At 38.1% G+C, this 27829-nt stretch overlaps 1 protein-coding gene across 1 annotated transcript in view; it reads right to left on the reverse strand.

Annotated features, from left to right (window-relative positions):
• LOC127646096 (unconventional myosin-VIIb-like) overlaps nucleotides 1-27829 on the reverse strand; it is a 40326-nt gene that overhangs the window by 7142 nt on the left and 5355 nt on the right. Inside the window, exons 5-38 of the mRNA XM_052129555.1 lie at nucleotides 27669-27790; nucleotides 26781-26923; nucleotides 26159-26272; nucleotides 25843-25996; nucleotides 25681-25757; nucleotides 25059-25178; nucleotides 23041-23183; nucleotides 20314-20524; nucleotides 19992-20127; nucleotides 19725-19882; nucleotides 19492-19632; nucleotides 19261-19419; nucleotides 18994-19083; nucleotides 18822-18916; nucleotides 18658-18742; nucleotides 16020-16238; nucleotides 15205-15414; nucleotides 14903-15112; nucleotides 14619-14786; nucleotides 12461-12706; nucleotides 12150-12310; nucleotides 11939-12065; nucleotides 11334-11453; nucleotides 11066-11239; nucleotides 10717-10944; nucleotides 10412-10579; nucleotides 8492-8609; nucleotides 8155-8289; nucleotides 7828-7980; nucleotides 7530-7711; nucleotides 5282-5400; nucleotides 4974-5128; nucleotides 2260-2413; nucleotides 1617-1772 (exon numbers count right to left, since the gene is read on the reverse strand). Of these exons, the coding sequence (XP_051985515.1) occupies nucleotides 1617-1772; nucleotides 2260-2413; nucleotides 4974-5128; nucleotides 5282-5400; nucleotides 7530-7711; nucleotides 7828-7980; nucleotides 8155-8289; nucleotides 8492-8609; nucleotides 10412-10579; nucleotides 10717-10944; nucleotides 11066-11239; nucleotides 11334-11453; nucleotides 11939-12065; nucleotides 12150-12310; nucleotides 12461-12706; nucleotides 14619-14786; nucleotides 14903-15112; nucleotides 15205-15414; nucleotides 16020-16238; nucleotides 18658-18742; nucleotides 18822-18916; nucleotides 18994-19083; nucleotides 19261-19419; nucleotides 19492-19632; nucleotides 19725-19882; nucleotides 19992-20127; nucleotides 20314-20524; nucleotides 23041-23183; nucleotides 25059-25178; nucleotides 25681-25757; nucleotides 25843-25996; nucleotides 26159-26272; nucleotides 26781-26923; nucleotides 27669-27790 (5151 nt within the window). The remainder of the gene's footprint in view (nucleotides 1-1616; nucleotides 1773-2259; nucleotides 2414-4973; nucleotides 5129-5281; nucleotides 5401-7529; nucleotides 7712-7827; nucleotides 7981-8154; nucleotides 8290-8491; nucleotides 8610-10411; nucleotides 10580-10716; nucleotides 10945-11065; nucleotides 11240-11333; nucleotides 11454-11938; nucleotides 12066-12149; nucleotides 12311-12460; nucleotides 12707-14618; nucleotides 14787-14902; nucleotides 15113-15204; nucleotides 15415-16019; nucleotides 16239-18657; nucleotides 18743-18821; nucleotides 18917-18993; nucleotides 19084-19260; nucleotides 19420-19491; nucleotides 19633-19724; nucleotides 19883-19991; nucleotides 20128-20313; nucleotides 20525-23040; nucleotides 23184-25058; nucleotides 25179-25680; nucleotides 25758-25842; nucleotides 25997-26158; nucleotides 26273-26780; nucleotides 26924-27668; nucleotides 27791-27829) is intronic.

Raw genomic sequence — 27829 nt, forward strand, 5'->3', positions numbered from 1 at the left:
GTTGAGAAATGTTTAACTTTATGCAAATGAAGAGCGATTTTCAGGCGCGACAGCCAATACGAGAGAAGATGGTAGAGCTCACGTCATCCTAATATTTTAATAATAATATTTATTGTAAAGAAACACGTGCTGTTTAGACTCTCCATACACACCACTAGCGACCTAACTGCCAGCCACTGGCAACATGCAGCAACAAAGTAGCTGGCAGTGTGAACACAACTTAACAGGTCAGATTAAAAAGTCCACTCCATGTATTGTGTTGTAAATTCATCAAAAGAATAATACTTGATTGCTACCAAATTTCTGACATCGTGTACCACAAGTGTATACAGATTATTAATTATAATGGGAGCGGTCACGTTACTTTCAGTGATATAAATTCAATTATTCTTTTATAGAATGTTGACATAAACTGAAGGAGCTGTCAGGTTCATCCAAAGCCAGTTTAATTTTGTTGAAACTACTAAGCCATCAGAAAATTATAACTTTCAGAAAAATATAATTAAGCTACCAAAGTACCGCTATATGCACATTACGCAGTCTGCTTAGAGCATCAACTCTCTAGGGGGGCACCAGAAACTCCACGGGCTGCCCTTACTCGCATGTTATACATTATTCAAGGTCCCAGTAGCATTTGTGGAACACAGTCGATTGCCCCGCCCTAACACTTTCTCATCGCGCCTTTGCACCGTGCACCACGTTACCAGGGTCATACCATGGACCTGAATGATTGATCATGTTCATATCTCATGATACTGTCATTGTACTCCTAGGTATTTAAAAAATACCATGGTTTTAATATGACACATGTCATAAACATGGGGTTATCACAGACCATGTATGAAAATAAATAAATAAACTAGTGTATTACCATTGGTTCTTTTTGTGAGAAATATAACCGAATAGGCTATTATTTGTGATAATTGAAAAATTGAACAAATTAATGTAAAGTATATACTGTAATACACAAAATGGTTAAATACTCAAAAAGCAAAGAAATTTGTTTAGTATTTATAATTACTACTCATTCAAAAAAAAATAAAAATAAATAAAAATGTGCTTTTTTATCCTTATGCCCCTGTCCGTGCGAAGGTCAAATAAAGGATCAAATAATTAGAAAATACAATCACTAAGTTGTATTTAACTTACGTTAGACCATCTATGTGCTAAGTTGCCTTCCCAACTTAACACACCTATTCAGTAATATAACACAGTTCATACACTAAAAGAGCACACACTTTCTATTCACAAGCTTTTATCTAGAGTTTAATGGTGAATTAAAAAATTAGGCAGAGGCTATAGATGAATATATATATACATATATATATATATATATATATATATATATATATATATATATATATATATATATATATATATGCTTTTAATGTATAAAGATGCCTTTATAAAGACGCTATAAATGCTGTAAAATGCTATAAAATATATATACGTTTTTTTTGTTGCTATTTACACTTAGTGTGATTGGAACTTCAAAACTCTAGATAGCCCACCACAGCAAATGATGAGAAGTATGATATAATTTGTAATTATAAAGATGTGGATTGAAAAGTTCATTTTAAATGTCATTCAAAATATGCTTAAGATTCTGACCATACCTCCGAGCCCCTTGCAGTCTCTGGAGGCAATCTGGGGCAAGTGGCTCTCGTTTCCGTGTCTCAATGAAACGCTGAGCATGTTTCAGCAGAGAGTTACTCGGAGAGAAGAGACCACAACACAGCCACAGCAACTGCCAGCCCTGCTCCACACTGTACCTGAATGAGAAAAAAACACTTGCACTGTTAACTTACCATCTAAATCAAATATACTGTGAAAGGCCAAAGCTTACAATGATGAGGCATATTTAAGCTGAACTGACAAGGTAAATACCTGTCAAGTGATAAAACACCACTGCAATCTATACTTCAAACCTAATTCTAACAGTTCCAAGCTTAGATAAATAAAGAATAATACTGAGAAATCTGAATATTAACAGTGTTAAAGGTTGCATAGTGTCCCCTCAAAGTTACAAAAGGCAAGATGATTTTGTAGCAACACAGAATTATTATTTTACGTCCGTATAAAAAGATTTGTGAATGCGTTCACAGAGATTGTGATTTTAACAGATGTGGCTCTTTTAATGTAGTGTTTACCTGTATAAGTATTACATAGACTCAACAATTTAAATAAGAATGACACATATGACATTAGAATATACACAAAACATTTATTTCTGTTTGAGCATGAAATGTTCTTGTTTACCGGTTGTTGTTGCTGGACATTTGTTTCATGATCTGGCAGTAGATCTCATCTCTGAGTGCTTCATTCTGTGTAGGTGGTCCAAAGATCTGGTCTGTGAGTTCCAGAGGGCTCTGGATCTGTCTAGTGGGGTAGTCGCCCATGTATTTCAGGATAGGTGCACACCATTTCAGTCAAGGAATCAACACTTTCCTGGATTATACCCTACCTGGAAAACAGGCCCTATTAAGTTAGGTAAGCCTTAAAACCCCACACCCTCACCACTGAGGTACTGCAATGATCAGAGCTTACTCAATTCATCTCATTCTGATTCTTTCCTTCTATTTATCCATGATCACAAAAAGGATCTCAGAGTGCCTTTCCAAGATCTCAAAGTGGAGTACTCATCATCTGAGGTTCAATTTGGTCAAATCCCTCTCTAACTTAGTCAAAGGCCACACAGTCAAAAGCTCCAGGTTTGTTAAAGGGGTCATGACATGAGAAACCAAATTTGCCTTGATCTTTTGGTATATAAGAGGTCTTTGTATCATTAAAACGTCCTGCAAGTTTAATATTTTAAGACGTCCTCCCCATTCTAAACGAATCATTTATTTAATCAAGCTCAAAATACAGCTCGTTCTGGATTCATGGTTAGAAGTGACGTGTCGGTTAGAAGTGGCGTAACAGCGTTTGCATATGACCGCCTCCAGCACAAGATAACTACGCTTTAAGCGCCAAGACAACTACGCTCATTTCAGTATCGCCGTCGCCTCACAAGTGTTCAGTCGATGGACAGCGAGCTCTGACAGAGACTACTTGTGCACAGGAAAATTACGATGCCACACAGATGTGCTGTTCCTGGCTGTGGTCAAACAAAACCTCTGAATAAGCTGCTGAAAGATCCAGACGTCAGGGAAAAATGGATGCAGTTTATTTTTTGAGGACGTCCTAGTCACGGCAGTGTTAACTTAAGCGTTTGTTCTGTACATTTTAAGGATGACTGTTTTGAGAACAAATCTCAATATGATGCTGGCTTTGCCAGAAAACTGTTGCTCAAAGATAAGTCCGTGCCGACTATTCTGGGAACAACGACGGCGCTAAACTGTAAGTAATCTATTTTAAACTTTAAACTACTTTTTAAAGCGCAATTTCATTCATTATGAATAATCACAGTGTTTTTACTTAGTTTACTTGCATATTGTTCTGGCTGGGAGCGTCAATAATTGATACATAGGCACTGGCGTTAGCCAATCATAACAGTGAGCGTTAACACTGAAGTCTTAAATGGAAAACGCCCCCAAAACAGACTGTTTGAATCAGAGGATGAGAAACAGGGTGGGAAAAGGTCATAAATCACTAGATTTTAAAAGTTTTTCTTAAAAAAAAATATATTAATACTATAATTGCACCTAAGGGAACATAATAATACAATAAAAAAAACCATGTCATGACCCCTTTAAGATGCTTGGTGTCATCCTAGATGACCAGCCCTTCTTTGACTGACCCTATTAACTTTCTTCATGCACATTCCTGGTCTTATTGTGAAAGGTTCATCAGTGCATACTTATCTTCGTAATATTTAATCAAAATGTAATCCTTTGTTTATACTCAGAAAATACTTGTCTTTTCAAATGACAACAGTTGCAGTCATGCAGGCTATATGATAATGTTCATTTTATCAGAAAAGACTCTCTGGATTATTGGGATTAATACGAACAAAGAAATACTTATATAATTTGGCATAAACCTCATCCTATGGTTCAGAGCTCGGATACTTGCTTGAACCATCAGATCCTGACGGAAGCGATGACTGGACCAAAACTGGTGGTGAGGGGGTGGAGGGGGGTGAAAACAACGGAAGTATGCCAACAATGAGAGACAGCTGAGTGGGTTTATAAAGTGGTGGCTGTATTGTGATTGGATGAGATGCCTGACTGAACGAATCCCAAATTCTTCCTGCTAGAACTACGCTTATTGTTTTAGCAAACACACAGAGGGTCTGGCTTCATTCTGGTATGTAATACCCACTTACATAAAATTCTGATGGATAAAAAGTCATGCCTTACATGATTTTGTTGTTGTTGAGAATCCTGTTTCACTCGGAAATATGTCACATTACAGAAGTAAAATGTGTTGAGAACGGCAATTCATGTTGACCTTAATAGTTATGTTTGTTAACGAGAAGTTACATGTAAATGAATCCCACATTTTAAACTCTTCTACAAATAGTTTTTACCATGGCAATAAACCTTAAAAAAAAGTTTAAAAAATGTGTATCTCCCTATTTCTCCCCAATTAGGAATGCCCAGTTCCCAAAGTGCTCTAAGTCCTCAAGGTGGCGTAGTGACACAAACCTCAATCCACGTGTTGGAGGAAGAATCTTAGTTGCCTCGGCATCTGAGACCGTCAGTTCACGCATCTTAACACATGGCTTATTGAGCGTGTTACCACTGAGACAGTGCATGTGGAGGCTTCGCGCTATTCTCCGATGCATCCACGAACAACTCACCACACACCCCACAGAGAGCAAGAACCACATAATAGCACCACTAGGAGGTTACCCCATGTGACTCTACCCTCCCTAGCAACTGGGCCAATTTGGTTGCTTAGGAGACCTGGCTGGAGTCACTCAGCACGCCCTGGATTCGAACTCATGACTCCAGGGGTGGTAGTCAGTGTCTTTACTCGCTGAGCTACCCATACTGTATAATGTCTCTATAAAGTGTGCCAAAGGATATCAGTGAAGGCCTGGCAGGCTTGTGGGCTTAAATCTGGATTTCCAACCAGTCTCTTGAGCAGGGGCTGTCTGATAGGTTCTCTGGAGTTGGCCCACAGCCTTTCAGGTGCTGCATTCTTAGCGATCACCTGTCTGTTCACATCTTTAATGGGCTGCCTAGACACAATGACAAAAAAAACTGGTTGTTACTGTTGTTTGCTTTTGAAATACTATTGTGTGTTAATATGCTGTTGCATCACAGTTCTTTAACTTCTGAAACGGCAATACCAAGTAGAAACAACAATGAGATCTAACAGCTAATGCAAGTACCTGAAATATTCAATGGAGAACTCTTGAAGGGTTGCAAGTGCCACTCTCTCAGTCACAGTTCCTTTGAAAGTGTTATCTATGATGGTCTTTCTTTGATCTGGGGACAAGCTGATCAGGCTCTGAAACAGACAAAAGAAGCGGGAGAGATTTGGTAACACTTTGCAGAAGTTTTAGGCACAAGATGTTTCACAAAAACATTTGCTTTAAGATGGGCATTTACATATATCTTCAGATTTAGTATGTCAATAGGAAATATAAATGTAAGACTCCCAAACATTCCTTTAGCAAACAGAATAGAATAAAAGAACAAGGAGCCCTGCAACAGATGGCATGCCCCCCACAGAGCCCTGATTAAGTCTAGGGTTAAGTTACACTTCATTGTCCTTTTGCAAGGAAATTTGTCTTTGACACGAAAGCTGCAGTGATACACATCAAATACCAACACAATACTAAACAGTGACAATTAATACAATCATAAAAGATTACATGAAGAGATAGAGGCAATTGAGACTGCATACATGGATAGAAGAACTGTGGCAAATTCTCCAAGAAGCTTAGAACACCCTATTTGGCAGCAACCAAGAAAAACTGTGTTAAGGTGTACCTAGGAGTATTAGTGCTGTTTTGAAGGCAAAGGTTGTCACAATAAATATTAATTTGCCTTATTTATGTTTACTGGACTTTGTATGATCTGATCTGATAAATGAAAATTATTGAAGACATCATCACTATGCAACATTTTTCACACGTGCCTAAAACTTTTGCACAGTACAGCATATATAGGTATCTTATAAGTGCTGTCATGCAAAAGCAGTCACTGTACACAAGGTTTTAAGATGTAGTCATATACCATTATAAGGGGTCTTGGCCTGCTTTAAGTACATAACCAGTGTATTAATATAAACAGCCATAACATAAACTTGTAACATGCAATACATTACAAGTCAAGCTTATGTAATGGAAGTTAGATAAAAATGCACAGAACAGGCATTCACAATGTACATTTTGAGACTTTAAGTCATTTCCCATGTAATTTTGCTCAACACGGTGTAATAGAATTGGAACTTAGGCCATGGGCCTAATGAAAATTTATAATAAAACATAGCATTTATCATAAATCAAGACAAGTACTGAGACTAAACAGACATTCTTTGTTGAATTGAATTATATATCTGGGTTTATGTCTTAAATGGATTGGACGATACCATACTTGTTTTTAAATCTAGTTCAATTAAATCCATTTGTGCATATCAGGACATCAGCAGTTCTGTAGGTATGTTCACAAATAATATGCACAAACATTAGGGTTTATTAAATAGAGTCCAGTATAGAATCAGTTTAATTTGTTTTATTCTTGGGTGTGTTTTTTATTAGTAATAAGATTTGGTTACATGTGTGATCAACATGCATATTATTTTTCAAATGAGAGCTACTGATATGTTTTGATATAATATAACAGTGTTTAAGTAGGCAAGAAATCAAAATGTGTATTTTCCTTGAGCATGTTACTGGTCTTTTTGTGAACGATATATCCATGCATAATTGATTTTTTATTTAAAAAAATGTTGACCTTGCAATTTCAAATCAAAATGTCATAACTTGCTCTTCCACTGATATATGACTGACTCTGCAGACGTATGTAAGGTTTCTCAGCATTTAAACCAAAAGTCATATTTTTTTAACCCCTACCCTTTAATATTACAATTTGATATTGATCATAAATTTTCCACCACTTTGGATTGTTTTCAAAATCTACTTTTTAAACTCATCCTAGGCCGTTTGCCTGATCGGAACCAAACCAGTGCAGAAAGATTCTCTGGAGTCCCATTATCAATAACTATAAAAAAAAGTTTTATTTATCATCACAACGGTATGTCAAAACTTATGTAGCGAGAGTGGCCACTTTAGCTTAAATTAATATAACTTGCAATATTGCAATATTATCACCAAATTTGGTATACTTCTGTATGAAAAGTTAGATCATATGTCGATTCACAAAATATTTTTGTATGATCAAAACATTTGGCACTTTGTTGGGGTGCCACTTAATACCCAATATAAAATCTGGGTCCTGAAGCCAAATAATTTGAGAAGCACAGCTTTAAATCTTTTTCAGAGCCATAACCCAGCAGCATCAAGACTTATTTAATCACTAAGCCTAATGTAGACCTTAATAGATCTAAATACTGTATAATAATATCAGTAAGCTTTGCAATAATCAAATTTCAACATATAATAAAGTTCTCACCAGGACTTCATTGGACGGCTTGGTAAGAGTAGGAATAATCAAAACAGCATCTGCAGGCACTGCACCGATATCTCCAGTTCGTTCATTCTTACCCTTCAACCAGCCACGGTCAAAAGAAAACTCATCATCTTTAATGAGGAGGAGTAGCTCTGCCTTCTTAAAGCTGAGAAATGTCTTATCATCTTGAAGAAAAACCCATATAGTTTCTTCATTAGACAATGATACAAATACCCATTTTCAAACCTTTTATAACAAAAACGATTTTCTAAAATGTATGCAGCTAATTGTCTCTCCTGACCTGGTCTGTTAACCTCTTTTAGAGTAACAGCATAATGTGAGCGTTCTATAAGACCTGCCAGGAACATGGCTACCAGATCAGAGATGTCCATAGCCATTATTGCATTCAGTGTGAAGTCTCCTTTCAGAGTCAGCAAACACACAGACTTCCTATCTCTGGAGGAAATGAGACAGGGGGAATTCAGTTAATTCAGATACAATTAGGAAATTAATCATGCATATTTTTGTCAAAACTAAATCGAAAACCAATAATCAAAGAACACCTGACAATATTTTTATATTGTAACTGACAACATGATACAAGCACATCATACATTAACTGATGCACAAACTAACCTAACAGTGTTGATCCCGGTGACTTCTGGGTAAGACAGTACCAAAAGCTTCTTTTCGCGTTCATCTAGGAATGTTATTCCCATTGAGTTTATGGCCAGTATAAACCTGTTCTTGGGTAGGGCAGGACCTGAATATAAAATGCTAAAATGTTTATTTCATACAATACATACATATAAAATAAATATTAATAATATATATATATATATATATATAATTAAGGTTTTTACAGATTTTTTAAATTATTAGTTATTGTGGAAAACATCTAATTTCTGAATTAGTTTGCAATGTATTTAATACAGAATTTATATAAATAGATTAATAATTCATACCAGATAACTTTGCAACTTCAAAAAACTTGGAGAAGAACATGGACCACTTCTGACGAGCATAGTCAACCACCTCGGCTTTCACAAGAGCAGATTTGGTCCGAGTGTTTATAAATGGGCCCTGAATAAAAGATAAAATTCTGTCATAATTTACTCACCCTCACACTATTCCAAACCCATATGACTTCTTCCATGTAAAAATGTATCAATGCATCCATCTGAGAAAGAAATTTCAATCCCAGTATTTACAAATTGATTATCACCAAAGAATATTGGGATAAGGAGCGATTTCAGATGGTTCTGAAGGGAACTAACTAATTAGCCAAATGTCTGTTGATTACAGTAACCTGTGATTAGTTAATTACACGTGGCGACCGCAAAAATATCAAAACATTTTAGCTAGCGCTGAGTCTTGTGAATGGAGCTGCCACCTCCGTTCAGCCGCCTCACTTCCTATCCCAAAATGAATAGGAAATTGTAAAACCACCTTTATACTCTACTAATAGATCGTTTTTAAATCTATGACCCTGCTCGATTTAAACATGGATCTTATCTGCCTGTACACAAAATATTTCATTCTTAATTATGGGTGCAATTAATGTTAACGCTGCATATATGCTAATCATAATGCTTATTCCACAGTTTACATACTGTCTGTTTGCATCAAGTCATTGTGATGAATCAGACATTGTTATCCTTTATTCATATTGGATATCTATAATGGATTTAACATATCTATATGTACCATATCATGTCTATATACAACATATAAATATTTATAACCTTGTGCGACCCTGAGTACACATGCCTGGACATATTATGGCTTCGCTACACACAATGCATAATTTTAATTAATTTAAACTGACTGATCTCAGTTCAAAAGACTCTGAGCTGTCAGTAAAGGGTTGAACTTTCGATGTCTGGACAACATTGCAACATGGTGAAAAACATGGCACTGATCACAGCGGAGTTTATCTTTGGGAGAAATGCCAACAAAACTACATCTGGTAAGAAACCTAATTAAGTTTTTACATTGAAACCTGTTTGAGTCAAAAAATGAGAGTCCCTAGTTTCATCCGATATGCCATTTTAAAGAATTGAGAGATTTATCGTGAAATGCCACACTGATAAACACAATGTACACTAATGTGTATAATAGTACAATGTTTTCATTTGAAATCCTATATTTATTGTGCATTTTCACATTGAGAAAAAAAAAGTTGGCTTAATTAGGATGAAAATATGGTGCATTTCGAACTGTTCTGAGACCATTGCAGACAGACAGCACAATGGGGCGGTTAAGTCATTTACTAAATAGGGAGCAAGCTTTCAATACATTGGTATTATTTTAAATTTCACAAATTAGACTCACTGTCAACATATGTGAACATAATTTTTTTCCATATTTTTTTTTTTTGCATGTTTATTAGGTGCTAATATTTACAAATCAAAAAGTGAAATTGAAAATGCACACAGCAGTCACGTTTGGATCTCAGGAGGATCATTATTTTTCTGTTTATATATGCAGCCACATATATTAGCCAAACTTTCTTGGTACTAAATGCATCTGTGACTCTAGTGCTCAAGTCTGGTGCATGTTTTTAGGCAAGTTTTTACTGCCTAAATTAAGAAGGTTCAGTAAAAACTTGAATCTTTTCTGCATACTTTTTACAATAATTATGAATCATTCCAAAATAATCGAATCATGAGCAAATTTCAGATTTCATGAGGAACTGTTATCGATAGGTAAAGAATCGTAATCAAATGGAATCATTGTCAGAGCAAATAATATTTACACCCCTAATTGGCAGAATTTTAGCCTTCAGTCACATAAAATTAATTGTGGTTTGGAACAACAAGGGTGAGTAAATGAAAGAATTTTCATTTTTGGCTGAACTTGAGAAGTAATCGAAACATCTCTACCTGGGCATGTGCTGTGCTGATTATTTGGACCCACTTGGCTTCAGACTTAGCTTCTACAAGTTTTGAGTTAATGCACTCCTGAACTACAGTTTTGGCACTCTCCATACTGCAGTCCGAGCCAAATTGCACATAGAAGTGCTTTGCTGCCAGCTCAATGTGGTCCGTCTCCTGATAGGCACATGAAAATAAACTCATATGAATTAATGGCATATAATATCATAGTATTTCTATATACGTTTTATGGTAATAAAAAGCTAAACAATAATTTTTAATATCATTCATACTGCGGTTGTCCTCAAGCACACCTTCTCACACTGGTATTCTCCATACTTCAGGCCTCTGATGACCTGTCTGTAGATGAGGTCTGTGCTGACAGTATCCTCGCTGCAGTCATGCCAAGGTGTAAAGATCTCTTTACGGAAGTAGAGGCGCCAGGGGGCGTGTTGCTCCTGGCCACCCTTCCTCTTCACTTCCTGCTCACACTGAGAGATGGCATCCATCACATGCTCACGGCCATTACCCAGAGACCACACCTACAGAGAGTACCATACAATCAGTGTACTACTGCTCCTAAATCAGATGAAGTCTTGAAAAATCTTGAAAGTCATTTGAAGTCTTCATCATTTTCTTCAAAAATAACTGAGGGCTCAATACCTTGTCATATAAAGCCACATAAAGTGAGAAGCCAAATATGTCTTGAAGTTTGACCTTCTGTGAGAGAACTTGGCAGACCTCTTTGGATGTGGATGCAGAATCTACAGGCAGACTGATAGTTCTGCCATCCATCAGAGTCACCGAGATTGCCATGGGTTTCTTGGACTTTGTGGCCTATGAGTGAACAATAAGTGCATCAATTATATAGTCTAGCCTAACCATAACCTTTGTGCTGGACCACAGGGTAGTTAAGTTTCAGTGTCTTCACCTGGAGTTCTAGCCAGCTGGGAGGCTCTCCACGCACTCCATTGGCAACAGTACGCCTCAGTCTTTCTGCACAGTAGGGCGCGTATCCCACAGGACCAAAACGAAGGAAACTTTGGAGGTACTGTGAGAATAAGTGACATTATATTCTTATTCTTATTTTTGTCTTATTTCCAGTTAAAATATATTAACATCCTTAAAACATGATACATTTACTTGAGAAGCAAAATTACCTAAGATTTTGTTTTATATGAGAAACATAACAAAATTCAGTGAGATTTATGCTTTAAATAAGAACAAATAATTATTATTTGCCAATGGGGTAAGAAAAATAAACTTAATTCAAAGGGAAAGTGTACCCCATTGGTAATATATATATTTGTATTTTATTTTATTTTTATTTATTTATTTTTTTAATCATTGCTTATTGTTGCTGGATTTATATGAAAATATAATCTCTTAAATCATTTTGGTTTTCAAAGAAATGGTTCTTGTTTAAAGGATGTTTAGATATTTCATCTAGAAAACAAGATCAAAAGGCTTGAACACACCTTAGAGACCATTGCAAATGTGTTACTATGTAAAGACATGATCAACACCTAAAAATACCTTTATAAAGCGCTCATTAGGAGGGAAGATGCCCAAGCAGATTGACAAAAGGATCCAGCCACGGAAGAAGCTTCCACGATTCGGGTTCTCCTGGAGCTGCTTACAGATCTGGCAGTAGATTTCATCCCTAACCAGAGATGGTAAGGACTTAGAAGAAGAAACATCTGACTGCTAAACAATAAATTCCTTATTATTTTTAGCAATTAGTAACCTGAGGTCGCGTCTGACAATGGCATATCCAACGATAATATGCAGCTTTTCTAGAGATGTCATTGGTCGGTCCAGGGTGAGTCCCTCTCCATTAATGATTTCATCTTCTTCATTAATAGTTTGTACAGTGGGTGGTTTGGAAATTTCAGACCCTTTCTCTGACTTCATATGAAGAGTAAATGAGTTAAGATGATGAATAATTTATCTATTTGAGTAATTTTGAGTTTTTTATCCATGTTCTGGTAAGAATGATTAGGTGTTGTATTAGTGCAGAAGTGTATTTACTTTTTACAGCATTTATGTCTGTCTCACCTCTTCTTCAATGGTAGATGGTTTTCTATTGGATCTTCTGTTTGGTGGCACCCCCTCAGGTGTTGAGGAGGTCTTTCTGTTACGGGACATTAGATCAGTGAAAGTAGAAGTCTTTCTGTTTTTAGGACCCTGCTGAGCCTCTTCTAGGATAGATGTTTTTCTGTTTTGAATTGAAGATTTTCGGGAAGCCTCTTCCGGAATTGTAGAAACATTTGTGTTCTGAGTTTTCCTTGTGTTTCTTATCCTCTGAAAATAAAAATATGGCATTATATTTAAAATAAACGCTTTCAGAACATCATATACTCTGGACTGAAAACAAGTTAAACTCAATCGACAGAATTTGTGGCATAATGTTGATTACCATTTTCATTAAAAAAAGCAAAAATCGAGGTTAACGTGAGGCACTTAACATTTTTGGAGGGTTTAAGGCAGAAATATGAAGCTTATAATTTTATGAATGCACTTACATTAATTATTCTGTTAAAACAAGTGTATTATTTGAGCTGTATTGTTGTTTAAATCATAATTTTTACAGTCAGTTTAGGCTTTAATTACATTATATCGTCATGGCAACAAAGTTCTAAAATTGGCTATAAATTTACACAGAAAAGGTTAGTTCGCGATTTTATCACACTAAAATCACGTTAACATGCGTACTGTTTACATCTTGTGGCTATACTTTTAAAACAGTTCGTATTTTAATGTTTACCAGTTGGCCCCCATTCACTTCCATTGTAAGTGCCTGACTGGAAAAAATAATAAAATCATTTTTGTGGTAATGAATATTATGCCACAAATGATGTTGATTGAGCTTAACTTGTATTAAACCTGGAATATTCTTTTAAACATACAACTGCTGAATACTTTTCTTTTTAAAGAAATAATTAACCTAAAATATACTCGCCCTCATGTCATTCTAATTGCATATGACTTTCTTTATTAGAACAGAAAGGGATAATTTTTGCTATGAAAGAAGCTTGTTCACAGTGGCTTGTTCAAATGAGAATGTGCTGTTAAACATAAGTTATCACACCATCAAACATGCCACTTTGAACAAGTTTCTCTAATGCCCTCAGGAATGCGCAACAGATGTCAAGATTATCACAAAAAAATTACTTAAATCTCTTGCTTTTGCCTTCAGAAGACTTGGAATATGATGCATGTCTTGGAATACGAGTTGCATGGACTACTTTTATGATACTTTTGGGTACTTTTTAAGCTTCAAAGGGATATTTCACTAAAAAATTTAAATTCTCGCATCATTTATTCACGTTTATGCCATCCCAGATGTGTATGACTTTCCTTCTGCTGAACACAAACAAAGATTTTTAGAAGAATATCTCAGCTCTGTAGGCCCATACAATGCAAGTGAATGGTAGCCAAAACTTTGAAGCTCCAAAAAGCATATAAAGACAGCATAAAGGTAATCCACATGACTCCAGTAGTTAAATCCAAATCTTGTTTGGATGAGAACCAGATAAATATTGAGGTCTTTTTTTTACTATAAAGCTCCACTTTCACATTCTTCTTTTGTTTATTGGCGTTTCACATTCTTTGTTCACATCGCCACCTACTGGGCAGGGAGGAGAATTTATAGTAAACAATATTAAATATTGATCTGTTTCTGACCCACACCAATCATATCGCTTCTGAGGATATATATTTAACCACTGAAGTGTTATGGATTACTTTTATGCTGCCTTTATGTGCTTTTTGCAACTTTAAAATTCCAGGCACCATTCACTTGAATTCTATTGACCTACAGAGCTGAAACATTCTTCTAAAAATCTTTGTTTGTGTTCAGCAGAAAGTCATACACATCTGGGATGGCATGTGGGTGAGTACATCATTAGATCATTTTAATTTTAGGGTGAACTATCCCTTTAAAGTAAGTCACTATCAACTGCCATTGAATTTAAAAGACAGGCTGGGATATTCATAAAGAAAATCTCATTTTGTGTACCAACTAAGGAAGAAAGTCATATGAGTTTGGAATGAACAGACAGTGAGTAAACTATGAAAGAAACTTTTTTGGTTAAATTATCCTTTTAAGAAGCAAAATGTGTTAACAAGAGTGGAGTGTTGCAGAACCCCTTGAGTCGTCATTAGAGATAATTTCACATCATTGTTTAGTCATAATATGCAAGAGTCCTCTAACCTGGTCCAGGCCCACCATATGGCTGAGGCGTCTATCCTGTCTGGATGCCACATCCTGCTGCAAGGAATGATCAGCAAAGTCTGGTCTACTTCTTGAGATCTGCTGAGCCTTAGGTTCGGGGAGATCACCCATAAACCTCAGAATCATCCACCAAACTGTTAGTGAAGCCTTTGGAGAAACAGAGGAACAGTAGTACTAAGTTGTGATTCTTCATGCCTTGCCAGAAGAAAAAACACAAAGCAACCAAAGATTACAGCACTGGTCAATGTCAAAGGTAGATTTACCAGGACATCATTTTCCTCCTCATGGTAGAGCAGGGGCTGACGTATTCTCTGGCGAATATGTGTGGGTGTGGCAGCACCCTGGAAGTACATGGAAGCAAATTTGAAGAAAGAATACTCATCCAAATCATCATAGTCTTCCTCTGGAATGTCCATCATTGGAGCATCATCAAGATCCACCTCCTCAAGCAGTATCCGTTTTCCCTCTAAATCCTGAAAAATGCAACAAACAAATCTTCAGCTGGCACCAGTAGTTCTTAAATTAGTGTTTATATTATGCATCATTGATAAGCTTGATCTCTGACCTCAAAGCCCACAGGTGCCTGTCCTTCTAGTCCTCCAACCATGCTAGGCAAGAAGCCAAAGATATCATCCACCATTTCTTGGTCATTGATGGATTCTAAGCGCTCAGACGCCTCTTTTTCTTTTTTCTGACGCAGAACTTCCTCTAGCTTCCTCTGTCTCTCTAGAACAGCAAACTCTTCTGCCTTGCGTTCCTGAAGTGAGAGGAAAGTCTACAAACAACAGAGACAGTGAGTAAGACACAACAGCCACATTAAGGGATTTTGTGATTAATTCAGCCATTTGACCAAAAGTATGTGGACATCCAAACACCTCACCCATTTGTGCTTACTGAATATTATATTTCAAAACAATGGACATTTATAGGGAGTTAGACTTCCGTTTTTTGCTATAAAAGTTTTTACTATTCTGAGAAGGCTTTACACTAGATGTTGGAACATAGCTGCTTAGGATTCACTCCCATTCAGACACAAGAGTATCAGTGAGGTCAAGCACTTCAATGGGGTGTTCAATAGGGTTCAGGATTAGGCTTTGCATAGGCCAATCAAGTTCTTCCACACCAGATTCCATAAACCTTTTTTAAGGACCTCACTTTGCACACAGGGTCATTCTCATTGGAAAAACTTTGTCTAAGGAGTTTATATGGCTGCATGCTTCATTTTATGCACCTACTAATAATAGGTGTAGCTGAAAAAGCCAAACCCGTCAATTAGAAGGGGGTATCCACATACTTTGGGCCATGTTGACAGCTTGAACTACTGTATTTCACAAACTGTCATCTAATCATGGCAAGTCTATCTATCGGGAAACAGCTTACATCTCTCTTCATCTTATTGACAGCTCTTCTGGCTAGAGTTCCTCTGGTGTAAGCCTGCAGGAGGACAACTGCCTCTCTCTTTCGTCTCCACTCCTTTCTCGCCAGATAGCCACGGGTCTGAGTCTGAAGCACTAGAGTTGCCTGTCGTTTCTGTTTATACTGCCAGGCCAGCTGACGAGAACGCACTTGAGCCCGCAGACGGGCAAAACCCAACTGGACCTGCAGAAAGAGAAGTGACACTCTACATGTACAGTTCATGCACCAGGGTTATGATAGCTTGAAATTTTAATTGATAGTTTTCATTTTCAATTTAGTTTTATTTTAGCTAGCTAAAACTGTACTCTGACTTTTTTAAGTTTAGTTTCACTTTTAAAGTATATATATATTTTTTATTGTAATTTAATATTTTATTGTAATTTAGCATTTTAGGTCAGCCAACATGAATGTGTTAAATCATTAATATAATTAAAATATGTTTAATGTTGTAAAATTTCTCAGGGCTTTCTAATATAAAAACTGAAGTATGTTATTTCTGCGACAGTAGCGCCACCGAATGGAATTGCAAACATAAACAATGTTTACAGAACAGATTCATGAATTCTTCCCTCAAATGCTAAAAACTGTAAAAAAATAAAATAAATAAATTAAAAAATGATAGGCCCTCCCCCATCTTACACCATTTGTTGAGTAGCGTTGTTTGGGCAGGTCGATCAAAACAAACAGAAACATTTTCATAGCGCTACAGAGACACAGTGTTTACAGTTTTTGAGAAAAATAACCTAATTAATGGCTTACTTATAGTTTTCTCTGCATATTAAGCTGGGATAGAAGAAAGTATTTTAACACTGAGAAAGGTACATACCAGTGATGTAGTACTCGAGACCGGACTCATATTCTCATGGTCTTGGTCTTATAATGGACTCAATTTGACTCGATCTTGACTCGAACTCAAACAAGTGTGGACTCGGACTTAACCTAGAGTACAGTCTACTTACAATACCTTTTGACTTACAATAACAAAAAACTTACAATAACAGAGATCTTGACGTTTGTCCCTTATTTTAATCTGCTGTGTACAATCAGAACTAGTGATGCAAATAAATAATTCTATTGAGTTTTTTCAGCAAATTGGCCAAACAGGTTAGCAGAAATATCTGAATCGATTGGCTATTCAGTCTAATTCGATTGGACTGCTATCTCACTGAATAATTTGCAGCAGCTTCTCACTCATTAAAACAGCATTGCGATATTTTAGAAAATGGAAAACAAACCAATTGTTGGATAAAGTGGATATTAAACAACAGTCAATAAAGACAGCTTTTTTGAGAGGTAACTTTGAGAAACCTCTATTGGTGCTGTGCCTTGTTAATAAGGTGTTGTTCACACCAGACACTTTATTACATCCAACCATGCAGTTTTTCTATGTAAACATGCTAAACTGATGTCTTTGACCATTGCATTATGTATCGCTGTGTTTTTGGCATCTTGTGCAGGAGAGCCACAATTTTGTTTACGTTTCTTTTTTAAGTTATAAAGAACAAAATCTAAAACGTTAAAAATGTGTCTCAAGACACCTGTGTTCCCTGATGGCACAAGTAGCACAACACCAATACATCTATTTGATGTGTGTGTTTACATCTGGAAGACATCTATTTTATGTTGTTTGCTCATCTGCAATACATCTGTAAGGCGTATGACAATAAGTATGTCTGGGATGTCAATAAGACATTTCGCAAATGTCTTTGAGACATTTATGATTTAGAATGATTGTAAATTTGATATTTTTAAGATATTTTGCAGATGTTAGATGCTTTCCAGATGAAAAGATCTAAAACAGACATCTTGGAGATGTACAGGCATGTGTGCTTTCTGTGCGTTGGTCTGAATGGCCACTAGTCTTTTAGAAATGCTTTAGCCATATATACTACATGCTACACAAACTGAATAAAAATAAAATTTCTCTCAATGTCAACAGAATCAAAAGGAAATTGTTAACAAATTGAATGGAAATGTTTATATTCACTTTCTGCATAAACATTGTCATATATAACAGATTATTGTTTGGTTTTTAGGCCCATTTAGTTAAAGTACAATAATACTGCATTTTGTAAAGCAGAAATGTTTTCTTGAATGGAATATAATAGTATACAGAAGCTGGTAATTTGTATTGCCATGCTATATGCACCTTTAATTTGAGTTTTTCACTTTGTTAACACTGACATGTCCTAATTGTAATACCAATTTGTTCACTTGACCTAGGATATGTCATGTATTTAATTTTTATACTCAACTGATAATATTGTTTAACCAACATAAGCTTAAGGAATTAATATATTAGGTTTCTTAGATATATACGCCTAGAGTCAATAGTTCTTTAAACTATACATTTAATACAATCATAAAAAACTCCTGTCTTAGACTCAGCCTTTACTGGTCTCCGTCTCAACTCAGACTCGACCCTCTCCTGTCTTGGTCTTGACTCGAACTCAACCTACTCTGGTCTCAGATGAGCTGGTTTCAACTACAACACTGGTACATACATTACCTTTAAGACTATCTTTTTGGTATTTTCATGTTTTATGAAGTAAAAAAAAAAAAACTGTCAACGGTGTAAATCTGTGGTAAGAAGACAGCTCACCACTCTGTAAAGTTTTCTGACTTTGTATCCACGCCAGTTTTTCTGTATGACCAAAGCTCCTGCTCTCTTTTTCAGGAACAGTTTCCTGCAAGAGAACAAAATTATAGAATATGTCTGATATAATTTACACTAGAAACTCAAGAAGATAAGCATCTTGCTTTTACCTGTGTTTGTACCCTCTCAGGACTCTCTGAACAAGAAGAGCTTTCTCATTCAAAGCTTTGTCTCGTGCCAGTTCCAAAACAGTATCATGGTAATCCTGGCACAAATAATTATAGTACATTATAATTCTGCTTTAACAATTCCATAAAAGTACCTTTAAAATCTTCTCAGTACCTTCAGAAAAACTTTGGTCTTGCCGATCTTCCAGTCGTCTTCCACCATAACATTCCCACAGATGCTTTCACAGCAGGTCCTGACACTCTCCTTTATCAAACCAAAAGGGCATTTAAACACAGACCATTTGGAAAGAGGGCATATGGCTGAAGTTATAGAACTGAATCTATCGGAAGTTAGCAAAATGGCTTCAATCGCAAAAACAGCTGTAACTGATGTTGAACAGTACAGATACAACACATCTTTATAATGTAAAGCATATCTCACAGTTTTTGGGTCACAAACACTGGATTTGAGCAGTGCACGGTAGCGATCCAGGAACTCGTCGAATGTGTGGCGGATGGGATAGCCGGCCTTCCTGATGCGAATAGTCTCCATCATGCCTGAGTAACGAAGCTGACGGATGCACAGCCCCCTGTCAAAGAGCTGAAACAGAAAGCTTTTCTCAGTATTGTGGAGAGAAGGCAACCATGTATGTTATCTGTGTATGGAACCTACCATAGGCTTCTTGTAATCATTGGGTTTAATGCAGCGAATGAAGAAAGGCTGACAGGCAGTTAGAGCCTTCATTAAAGAGTCCAACGACTGCCGAAACTGACCAGTTAATGTGGGCACTCGCTTCTTTGATTCTGCTGTTTGCTGAGATGGTGGCAAACCAAAAGGAAGGAGTATTCATCAGTGTACATCATGTTTATACACTTATATTAGGATGATGCTTAGCATTAGCTTACCCGAAGTGAGTTTCTTGGGGTGGCAATCATGCAACTAGTTTTTATATCTGTGGTGCTGAGCTCATTGTGGAAAATCTGCTTTAGGAGCTTATTGGATGATGTTTGGATCAACTGGATGATGTCACTACTTAGAGCATCTCTGTTCTTCTCAAGGAAACCTATAAGTACAGCAAATGTCATCAAACATTAAACTTTTTGATCGTTTTAAACCCAAAGACAAATGTGAAAGTACTTCATCAGATCAACTGACAGCTCAATATAAATTACTTTTAGAGTCATAGTACACAGCTCCAGCAAAATGCTTGATTCCAAACTGTGTGTCGTGATTACTCTTCGGAGGGATGTAAATATCACCCTTCCCGTGAACGTGATTCATTTTGTTAAGTAAAGTAGTGTCTGTGCCCTGGAAGAAATCAAACATTGAGATATATAAATGGGTAGTTCATGTATAAATGTTTTCAACTGTACATACAATTTAAATATAACTACTATATTGCACATTGCAATTATAGATGTGACATTTTAGAGATAGAAGTTAAAGATTAAAGGTAAGTTTATGTTTTAAAAAAGAGCAAATACATTTAACAACCTTAGGGAAGTGGCTCTCTTCATCAATCAGGGCGAGAATGTTGAGAGGCTTTATGGCCAGCACATCGAGTGTGCGTTGGTTGTCGTTAAAATCAATGTTATTCCAGACAATGTCTTCACGGGCATATTCCTCTTGCTCAATCTTAAAGACGTATTTCACAAAGAACTGTTGAAGCTGCTCATTGGCAAAGTTGATGCAGAGCTGTTCAAAGCTGCAAGAATTATACATAAGATTCAGATAACAATGTTCACAAGATTCGACAACACTTTATTTGACAATGTCTGTTACACATATTACATGTGACTAAACTCAGTTACTATTAGTAATAACTATATGAATATTTACATGTGTATTTACATGCAAGTGCACAAAACATGTACAAAGTATGAACATCTAGGTTACGGATGTAACCTCCATTCCCTGATGGAGGGAACAAGACGTTGTGTCGAAGATGCAACACTAGGGGTCTCTCTTGAGAGCCTTTTGCATCTCTGATCTATAAGAAAAGGCCAATGAAAAATTGGCAGACAGAATTTGCATGTCTGGACATACGGGTATAAAGGGAGGGAAATGCGTCGGTTTCATTCAGGATTTTTCTGAGGAGCCAACAATGAGGTTCGGCCGCAACAGTGGCTCAGTTCAGCGACGTGGCCGGGAGGATACAACGTCTCGTTCCCTCCATCAGGGAACGGAGGTTACATCCATAACCTAGATGTTCCCTGTCTGTCGCTCACTAGTCTTGGTCGGCAAATTCCTCCGCTGAAGGAAGGAGAGGTCTGACCAGGGTTTGAAAGTTTGGCGGCAGGCGGGGGTGATGAACACACGGTGCGTGCCGCGGCGCCATGCTCGTCTCGGGACTCGAGTCTGGAGCCAGTACTGAAGCGGTCTCATATGCATCAACCCCAGCGGCACAACCGCCGCGGAGCCTCTGGAAATGTTTTAAGGGGACCGCCGTGCATGGCCTGAACATGGTGAGGCATTTCAGCACTGACTGCACGCGCTCGTTGGTGAGGCGCACTAACACTGAGACTGAGTCTAACTCCATGCCGAGAAAAGAGAGGCTCTGAACCGGGTGAGCTTGCTCTTTTGCCAGTTGACCTGAAGCCCTAAACCGCTGAGGTGCCTGAGCACCTGGTCCCTGTGGGCACATAGTAACTCTTGGGAGTGGGCCAGAATGAGCCAGTCATCAAGGTAGTGGAGAATGCGGATGCCTGCTTCCCGAAGGGCTGCCTCTGCGACCTTCGTGAAGACGCGAGGGGACAGGGACATGCCGAAGGGGAGGACCTTGTACTGATATGCCTGGCCATCGAACGCGAACCGTAGAAAGGGATGATGTCGAAGCAATATTGAGACGTGGAAGTACACGTCCTTCAGGTCTACCGCTGCAAACCAATCTAGATGCCGGACGCAAGTTATAATGTGTCTTTGCATGAGCATTTTGAACGGGAGTTTGTGCAAAGACCGGTTGAAAACTCGCAAGTCCAAGATCGGTCATAAGCCGCCGCCTGTCTTGGGTACGATGAAGAAAGGGCCGTAGAAACCCTTCTTCATCTCTGTTGGAGGGAGAGGCTCTATCGTGTTCTTGAGTAAGGGTGTTGCGATTTCCGCACGCAGGGATTTGGCATCTTGGCTGTGTACTGCGGTAAAGTGGGGGGGGGTGGTGTCTGGAAAACTGAATTGCATAACCGAGTCGAATGGCCCTGGCCAGCCAGCGTGACGGATTGGGAAGCGAGGCATCCTACGGAGGAGTCCTCTAGACTCGTCTGGCCCGAAGACGGCAGCCCAGTCGAGTCCCTTCAGGCGCGTCAGACTCTCCGATGCAGCGGTGAGCTCATCTGGCTCGGGGGTCTCAAGAGGATAGACAGGCTGGCTGTGAGGCGAGCCGCTGTTATCTTGAGCCCGGACGGAAGTCAACGAGTGTGTTGGGGGGCGGGTGGTTCGCGGGGACATACCCGGCAAAACCGCATACGCTGCCATCCCCAAATCTCAATCCCGTGGGAAGAAGGAGCGAAGCAGGGGGGGCTGGAGTGGTGTTCCTTCTGAGGAAGGAAAGCCGTGACCGCAACGTTGCCATGGTCATGTTCTCGCAATGAGCCATCCACAAACGCTGCCTTGGTGTGATCGCTGCCCAGACATACGAGACACCACATATGGCCGTCAGGAGCGGAGTGCACTCTACCGCATCCAGGAACTACACAGAGTTGGAAGAGCATCTTTATAAAGTCGCGCCCTGAAAAGGACGTTCAACGCCGCTGTGTATTGCTCTTTTAGTGAAAATACTTTTTTATTGGAAATGTCTCTTTCAGTGCGCTGTCGAAGCACCCTGGGGCAAAGCTACACTGCCGTGCAAAGAAGGAGAAAGACGCTGATATGCGCCGTGGATCCAATAGCAATCACACTCAGAGATGGGAGCTCACTGCATACTCAACCAGAATTAAATTAATGAATGAAACCGGGGGCGGGACATGCAAATTCTGTTTGCCAATTTCTCATTGGCCTTTTCTCATAGATCAGAGATGCAAAAGGCTCTCAAGAGAGACTCCTAGTGTCGCTTCTTGGACACAACGTCGAAGTGAGCGACAGATGGGGAACAAGTAGTTAATGAATTTTACTTTGTACCTACCTACCTACAGTAGCTAAATACACAGTAACACAGATGCTGTAAAATAAAATGTGGTCTAAGATTCCCCAAGAGAACTACCTTATGCATGCATTTACATTACAAACCTGTTGTTTTTGAAGTTTTCAAAGCCGAAAATATCCAACAAACCAATTGAAAGCCGGAGATATTTGGGGTCATCAGAAGGCGGTTTGAAAATGGCACTGTTGATTTTCTCCACAATCCACACAAATAGCCTTCCATAGATGGCCTGCTCACACAAAGAACATGACAACTCTATACTAGAGTGGGGACACTTTTTTATTTTTTACATTTTCCTTCATAACTCAGACTATTAAAAATCAAATTGCCTTTATCCTTTGGAAAAAGATACATTTAAATGTGTCAAAGTTAACTGTACCATTAATAGACTTATGATAAGAAATACTGGTAACACATTACAATAAGGTTGAATTTGTTAACATTATTTAACTACATCAGTTAACATGAACTCCCTCCAAACCCCCTGTGTAAACTGCCCCAGAAAACCAACCCATTCCTTCCGAAAAATGGACAAGGTAAGTCAAACCAGTTTTTCCTCTATGAACAGTAGAAATCTGAGTAGAATCTGAATCAATGATCTGATTCAAGAACTACAAATCCAGAAAATCCTTTATTCATCACTACTAAGGGTCACTGCTATGAACAACCAACCTGAGATGGACTCATTACTGAACAAACTGTTCTTCTCAAGCTACAGATTGGCATTTTACAAACAGATATAATTTATTTCTATGTCATTACTTGCCGCAGGAATCCTGTGGTGCTTTGCTATTTATGGCTAACTCAACATAAACCAATCATCATCATGGAAGGATGGTGAAATAACATATGGTCCAACCAAAAGGTTGTTGTGCACATTGTTCCTTGCATATCCTCTATTATTGAGGGTCCTGAGGTAAAGAAGAAAATTAACATTCCTGAAGAATACCAAGACCTAGTGGAAGTGTTCAGTAAGATAAAAGCCACTTTAGTCCCAACCAATCAACCATGGGACTGTAATATCGAGCTGCTGCCTGGAACTTCTCCACCAAGTCAAGTTTATCCTTTGTCATCACCAGAAAGTCTAGCTTTGGAAATGTATGTGGAAAAAGCACTTTCGATGAGATTCATCAGACATTCATCCTCCCCTGCAGCAGCTGGATTCTTCTTTGTTGAGAAAAAGGATGGTGGTCTGCATCCTTGCATCATTTACAGAAATCGCAACGCTGTCACAGTAAAGAATCAGTGCCCCCTTCCGCTCATTCCATCTACACTGGAGCAAATACTTGAGACAAAGATGAGTACCAAATTTGAATTGCGAAGTGCATATGACCTTATTAGAATCAGAGAGGAGGATGAATGGAAAAGTGCATTTCTTCACCACTAGAGGGTACTACGAATATCTCGTCATGCCGTATGGTCTTTCAAATGCTCCTTCAATCTTCCAATCTATCACTAGTGAGGTCCTCAAAGATGTGATTAACCTCTTTGTTATTGTATAGATTGATCATATTCTCATTTATTCCAATGCAAGGGCATACCTCCCACGTAAAAAAGTAGGAAACAGGCCCAGTAAAGCCATTTCCTGTCCTGGGTGGAGTATGATGAGAACTCTTTAACCCATTCCTTTACAGGACTTTCACCATTCCAATGTGTACTGGGATACCAGCAACCACTGTTTCTATGGTCAGAAGAGCCCCTCTGAGGTCCCAGTGTTCGAAGATTGGAAGAGGAGAAGCGAAGAGACATGGGATTCTTTCCATGAATGCTATCAAAGAGCTGTCAGACGAGAGACAACCACATGGTATGGCTCTCAACAAGGGACACCCATCTGTGACTCCCCTGTAAAAACTCAGTCCCAGGTACGTAAGTCCATTAAAGATTATCAGACAAGCAATAGCTGAGCCTGCAAGGCTCCCTCCAAACTGCCATAGGGAGCCCTCCCTTGAGTACTAACTGTGGTTTCACTTCATGTTTCACCTGTTTAAATAGTTCACCTCGTTCACGTGTAATCTTGTGAAGTCTGAAATTACTGTTACAATTGCCCCTGTCTGCCCTATACCAGATCTGTCATAAAACAGTGGTCTACATTCACTTGCACAACCTTAACAAAGGCGTCTCTGCCATCCACTGCTTGTGCTGTAGTCAGAGGTTTAGATACACTCTCCCTGTTGGTCATCAGAGAGCGCTGTGTCAAGCTCACCTCCAAGACTTTTGGGGTTACCTGCAAAAAAACAGGTTAATGGGCATGATAGATAAAATGGTTAAAAAGTTATGTGTGTCTTTTGTGTGTGTTCATGTTGTGTCTTTTTGTTTAAGTTCTTATTTAATATTATTTTGATGGTTCGTCCGGTTCCCGCCTCCTCCTTTTCCCATTTGAACCATGTTACAGATAATTACACAACAGTTAATTCCAGTCATCTAATTGGACAAGCAGCATTCCAAGAGTGCTGACATGACATTGTGTCTAAAATTTTATTTTATTTTATAGTAACTTAACTTCTATTACAACAGAACTGTTTGTAAAAAAAAAAAAAAAAAAAAGAAGCAATATCACGCTTGCAGTTGTGCTGTTGTACTGAATATCAGTATGGCTGTGATTCAGCAGTAAGCATGATATTAAAGTTATTGATTCAGCAGTAAGCATAACACACAGCACTCTTGCTCATGTGATATAGCATAATTATCTAAATAGATATGAAAATAATCTCAAATTGTAAGATTACCTCTATTAAATTTGCAGTCACGTTGAAATGGGAAGAAGTTGGAATATCACAGCCCTCCATGTTGTCCTTAATGGTGACTTAAAAATTTAAAATAAAGCCAAAATAAGCATTAACTTAATCAAAGTCTAAATTCTCTTGCATTTACACTTGAGTATACCTCACCTTCAAAGTCTAAATTCCCCAGATGGAGGATGGCTGCCAAAAGCTTGCTAATTTCCCAGGTGTCATTTTCCGTGAATGTCAGGATCTTCATTGCTGAGCGGAAGCTGGCGTACTCCTTTATGTCATCCCGTCCTTCACATGTAGTGCTCTGTCCCTAATCCAACATAACCATGTTTAATGCTATGGATGACGATCCTTCAGTCATATCGACTGCCTAGTTCATATACTCTTAGAATGGCTTTGATTAAACAACTTTAAATGTACACATGAAGAGTGTGTGAAACAGATCAAATATGGACTTCATGATGATCAATACCATAGTGAGATAGTTGTATTCTACTGCACTTCCCAGTGACAGGACCTTCTTTTGGTCAGGTGGCATGCCCATCAGCATGCAGTAAAAGATGTGGTAGTTTCTCTCTTCCTGGGCCTGTGCCAAATATACTATCATTTATTTGGTGATAAGGCAGTTCTACTTGCATAACTTCTATTGTTACCTTTATCCTAAAAGACCACAAAACATTAAGCATAGGTTTCCCACTCTTTTAACGATTAATTCCCATAAATTGTAATTAGTGGATACAGTTTTTCAAAAATCATTCAAATTCAGACTAATTTGCTAACAAATCATTCAGACAGATTTGTGAATGGGTTCAAACGAATCTTTGAAAATAAGTGACTCAAAAGAATGATTTGCTAACAAATCAGACATGCTCTACCCAAGAGCAATATGTAGCCTAAGAAATATATTAGAGCAAAGCATAACTTGCAAAAAATATATATTCATTCATTTATTTGCCCTGACTTATAAGATTTAATTATAATAAAATACAAAAATTGGAAAGCACAATTTTGAAATTCCCTGATATTTCCTGAATTCCCATTACTGTGGGAACCCTGATTTAATTATAAACTCTGATCATATCACTGTGGTGTACCTGTCGACAAACACGAGATTTCTCCAGCAGATACTGTTCAATGCGGGCGCCCTCTATAGCTCCACCTTTAGTGAAGTGGATGTCAACGTATTTTCCAAAGCGGCTGGAGTTGTCATTGCGAATGGTCTTCGCATTACCAAATGCTAAAAAATAAGAATTGATGTCAATACTAAAATGCTTACAATAAGTGTCTGGAGAACTTAAAGAGTCAACTCTTTATTTATTTCAAGACCCCATGAAATCAAAATTAGAGTTGTGTCTATTATCCCATATCTGTTAGCTTTGATGCCATATATATGCTAGTGTACTCTGAAACGCTAAATTAACTTTTTGCAGATATACACATTTAAAATTTACAATCTTTAAAATATTGATGACTCATCTTGCACTAAATAGATTTTTGTCCAATAAAAAGCTCTCTACAATGAGAATTTCCCTCCATCTGAAACCACTAAATATTGGCTATTTAAAAAAGGGGAAAAGCCTTTCGATATGTCCTGCCCAAATTTCCTGTTTCAATATGAAATACGTCAACATAGGAAAGAAAATTTAATGGGGTCTTTAAATGGTTTTTTTTTCTCCCCAATTTGGAATGCCCAATTCCCAATGTACTCTAAGTCCTCCTGGTGGCATACTGACTCGCCTCAATCCGGGTGGTGGAGGACGAATCTCAGTTGCCTCTGTGTATGAGACTGTCAATCCGAACATTTTATACCCTTCCTAGCAACCGGGCCAATTTGGTTGCTTAGGAGACCTGGCTGGACTCAGCACACCCTGGATTCGAACTTGTGACTCCAGGGGTGGTAGTCAGCATCAATACTGAGCTGAGCTACCCAGGCTCCCCAGATCTTTAAATGTTTAGTGCCCAACCAAATCAATTAACTGTACCTTCCAAGATAGGATTGGCTTCTAAAATCTGCTGCTCAATCCAGGAGCGCTGTCCACTCACTGCTGCAAGATACTGCAGCATTAATTTGGTGTTCTCTGTTTTTCCTGCTCCAGACTCCCCACTGACAATCACAACATACAGACACTCTCAGAATGCATCA

The sequence above is a fragment of the Xyrauchen texanus genome, chromosome 7 (genome assembly GCF_025860055.1).
Source record: "Xyrauchen texanus isolate HMW12.3.18 chromosome 7, RBS_HiC_50CHRs, whole genome shotgun sequence".
In the NCBI taxonomy this organism is placed as follows: Eukaryota; Metazoa; Chordata; class Actinopteri; order Cypriniformes; family Catostomidae; genus Xyrauchen; species Xyrauchen texanus.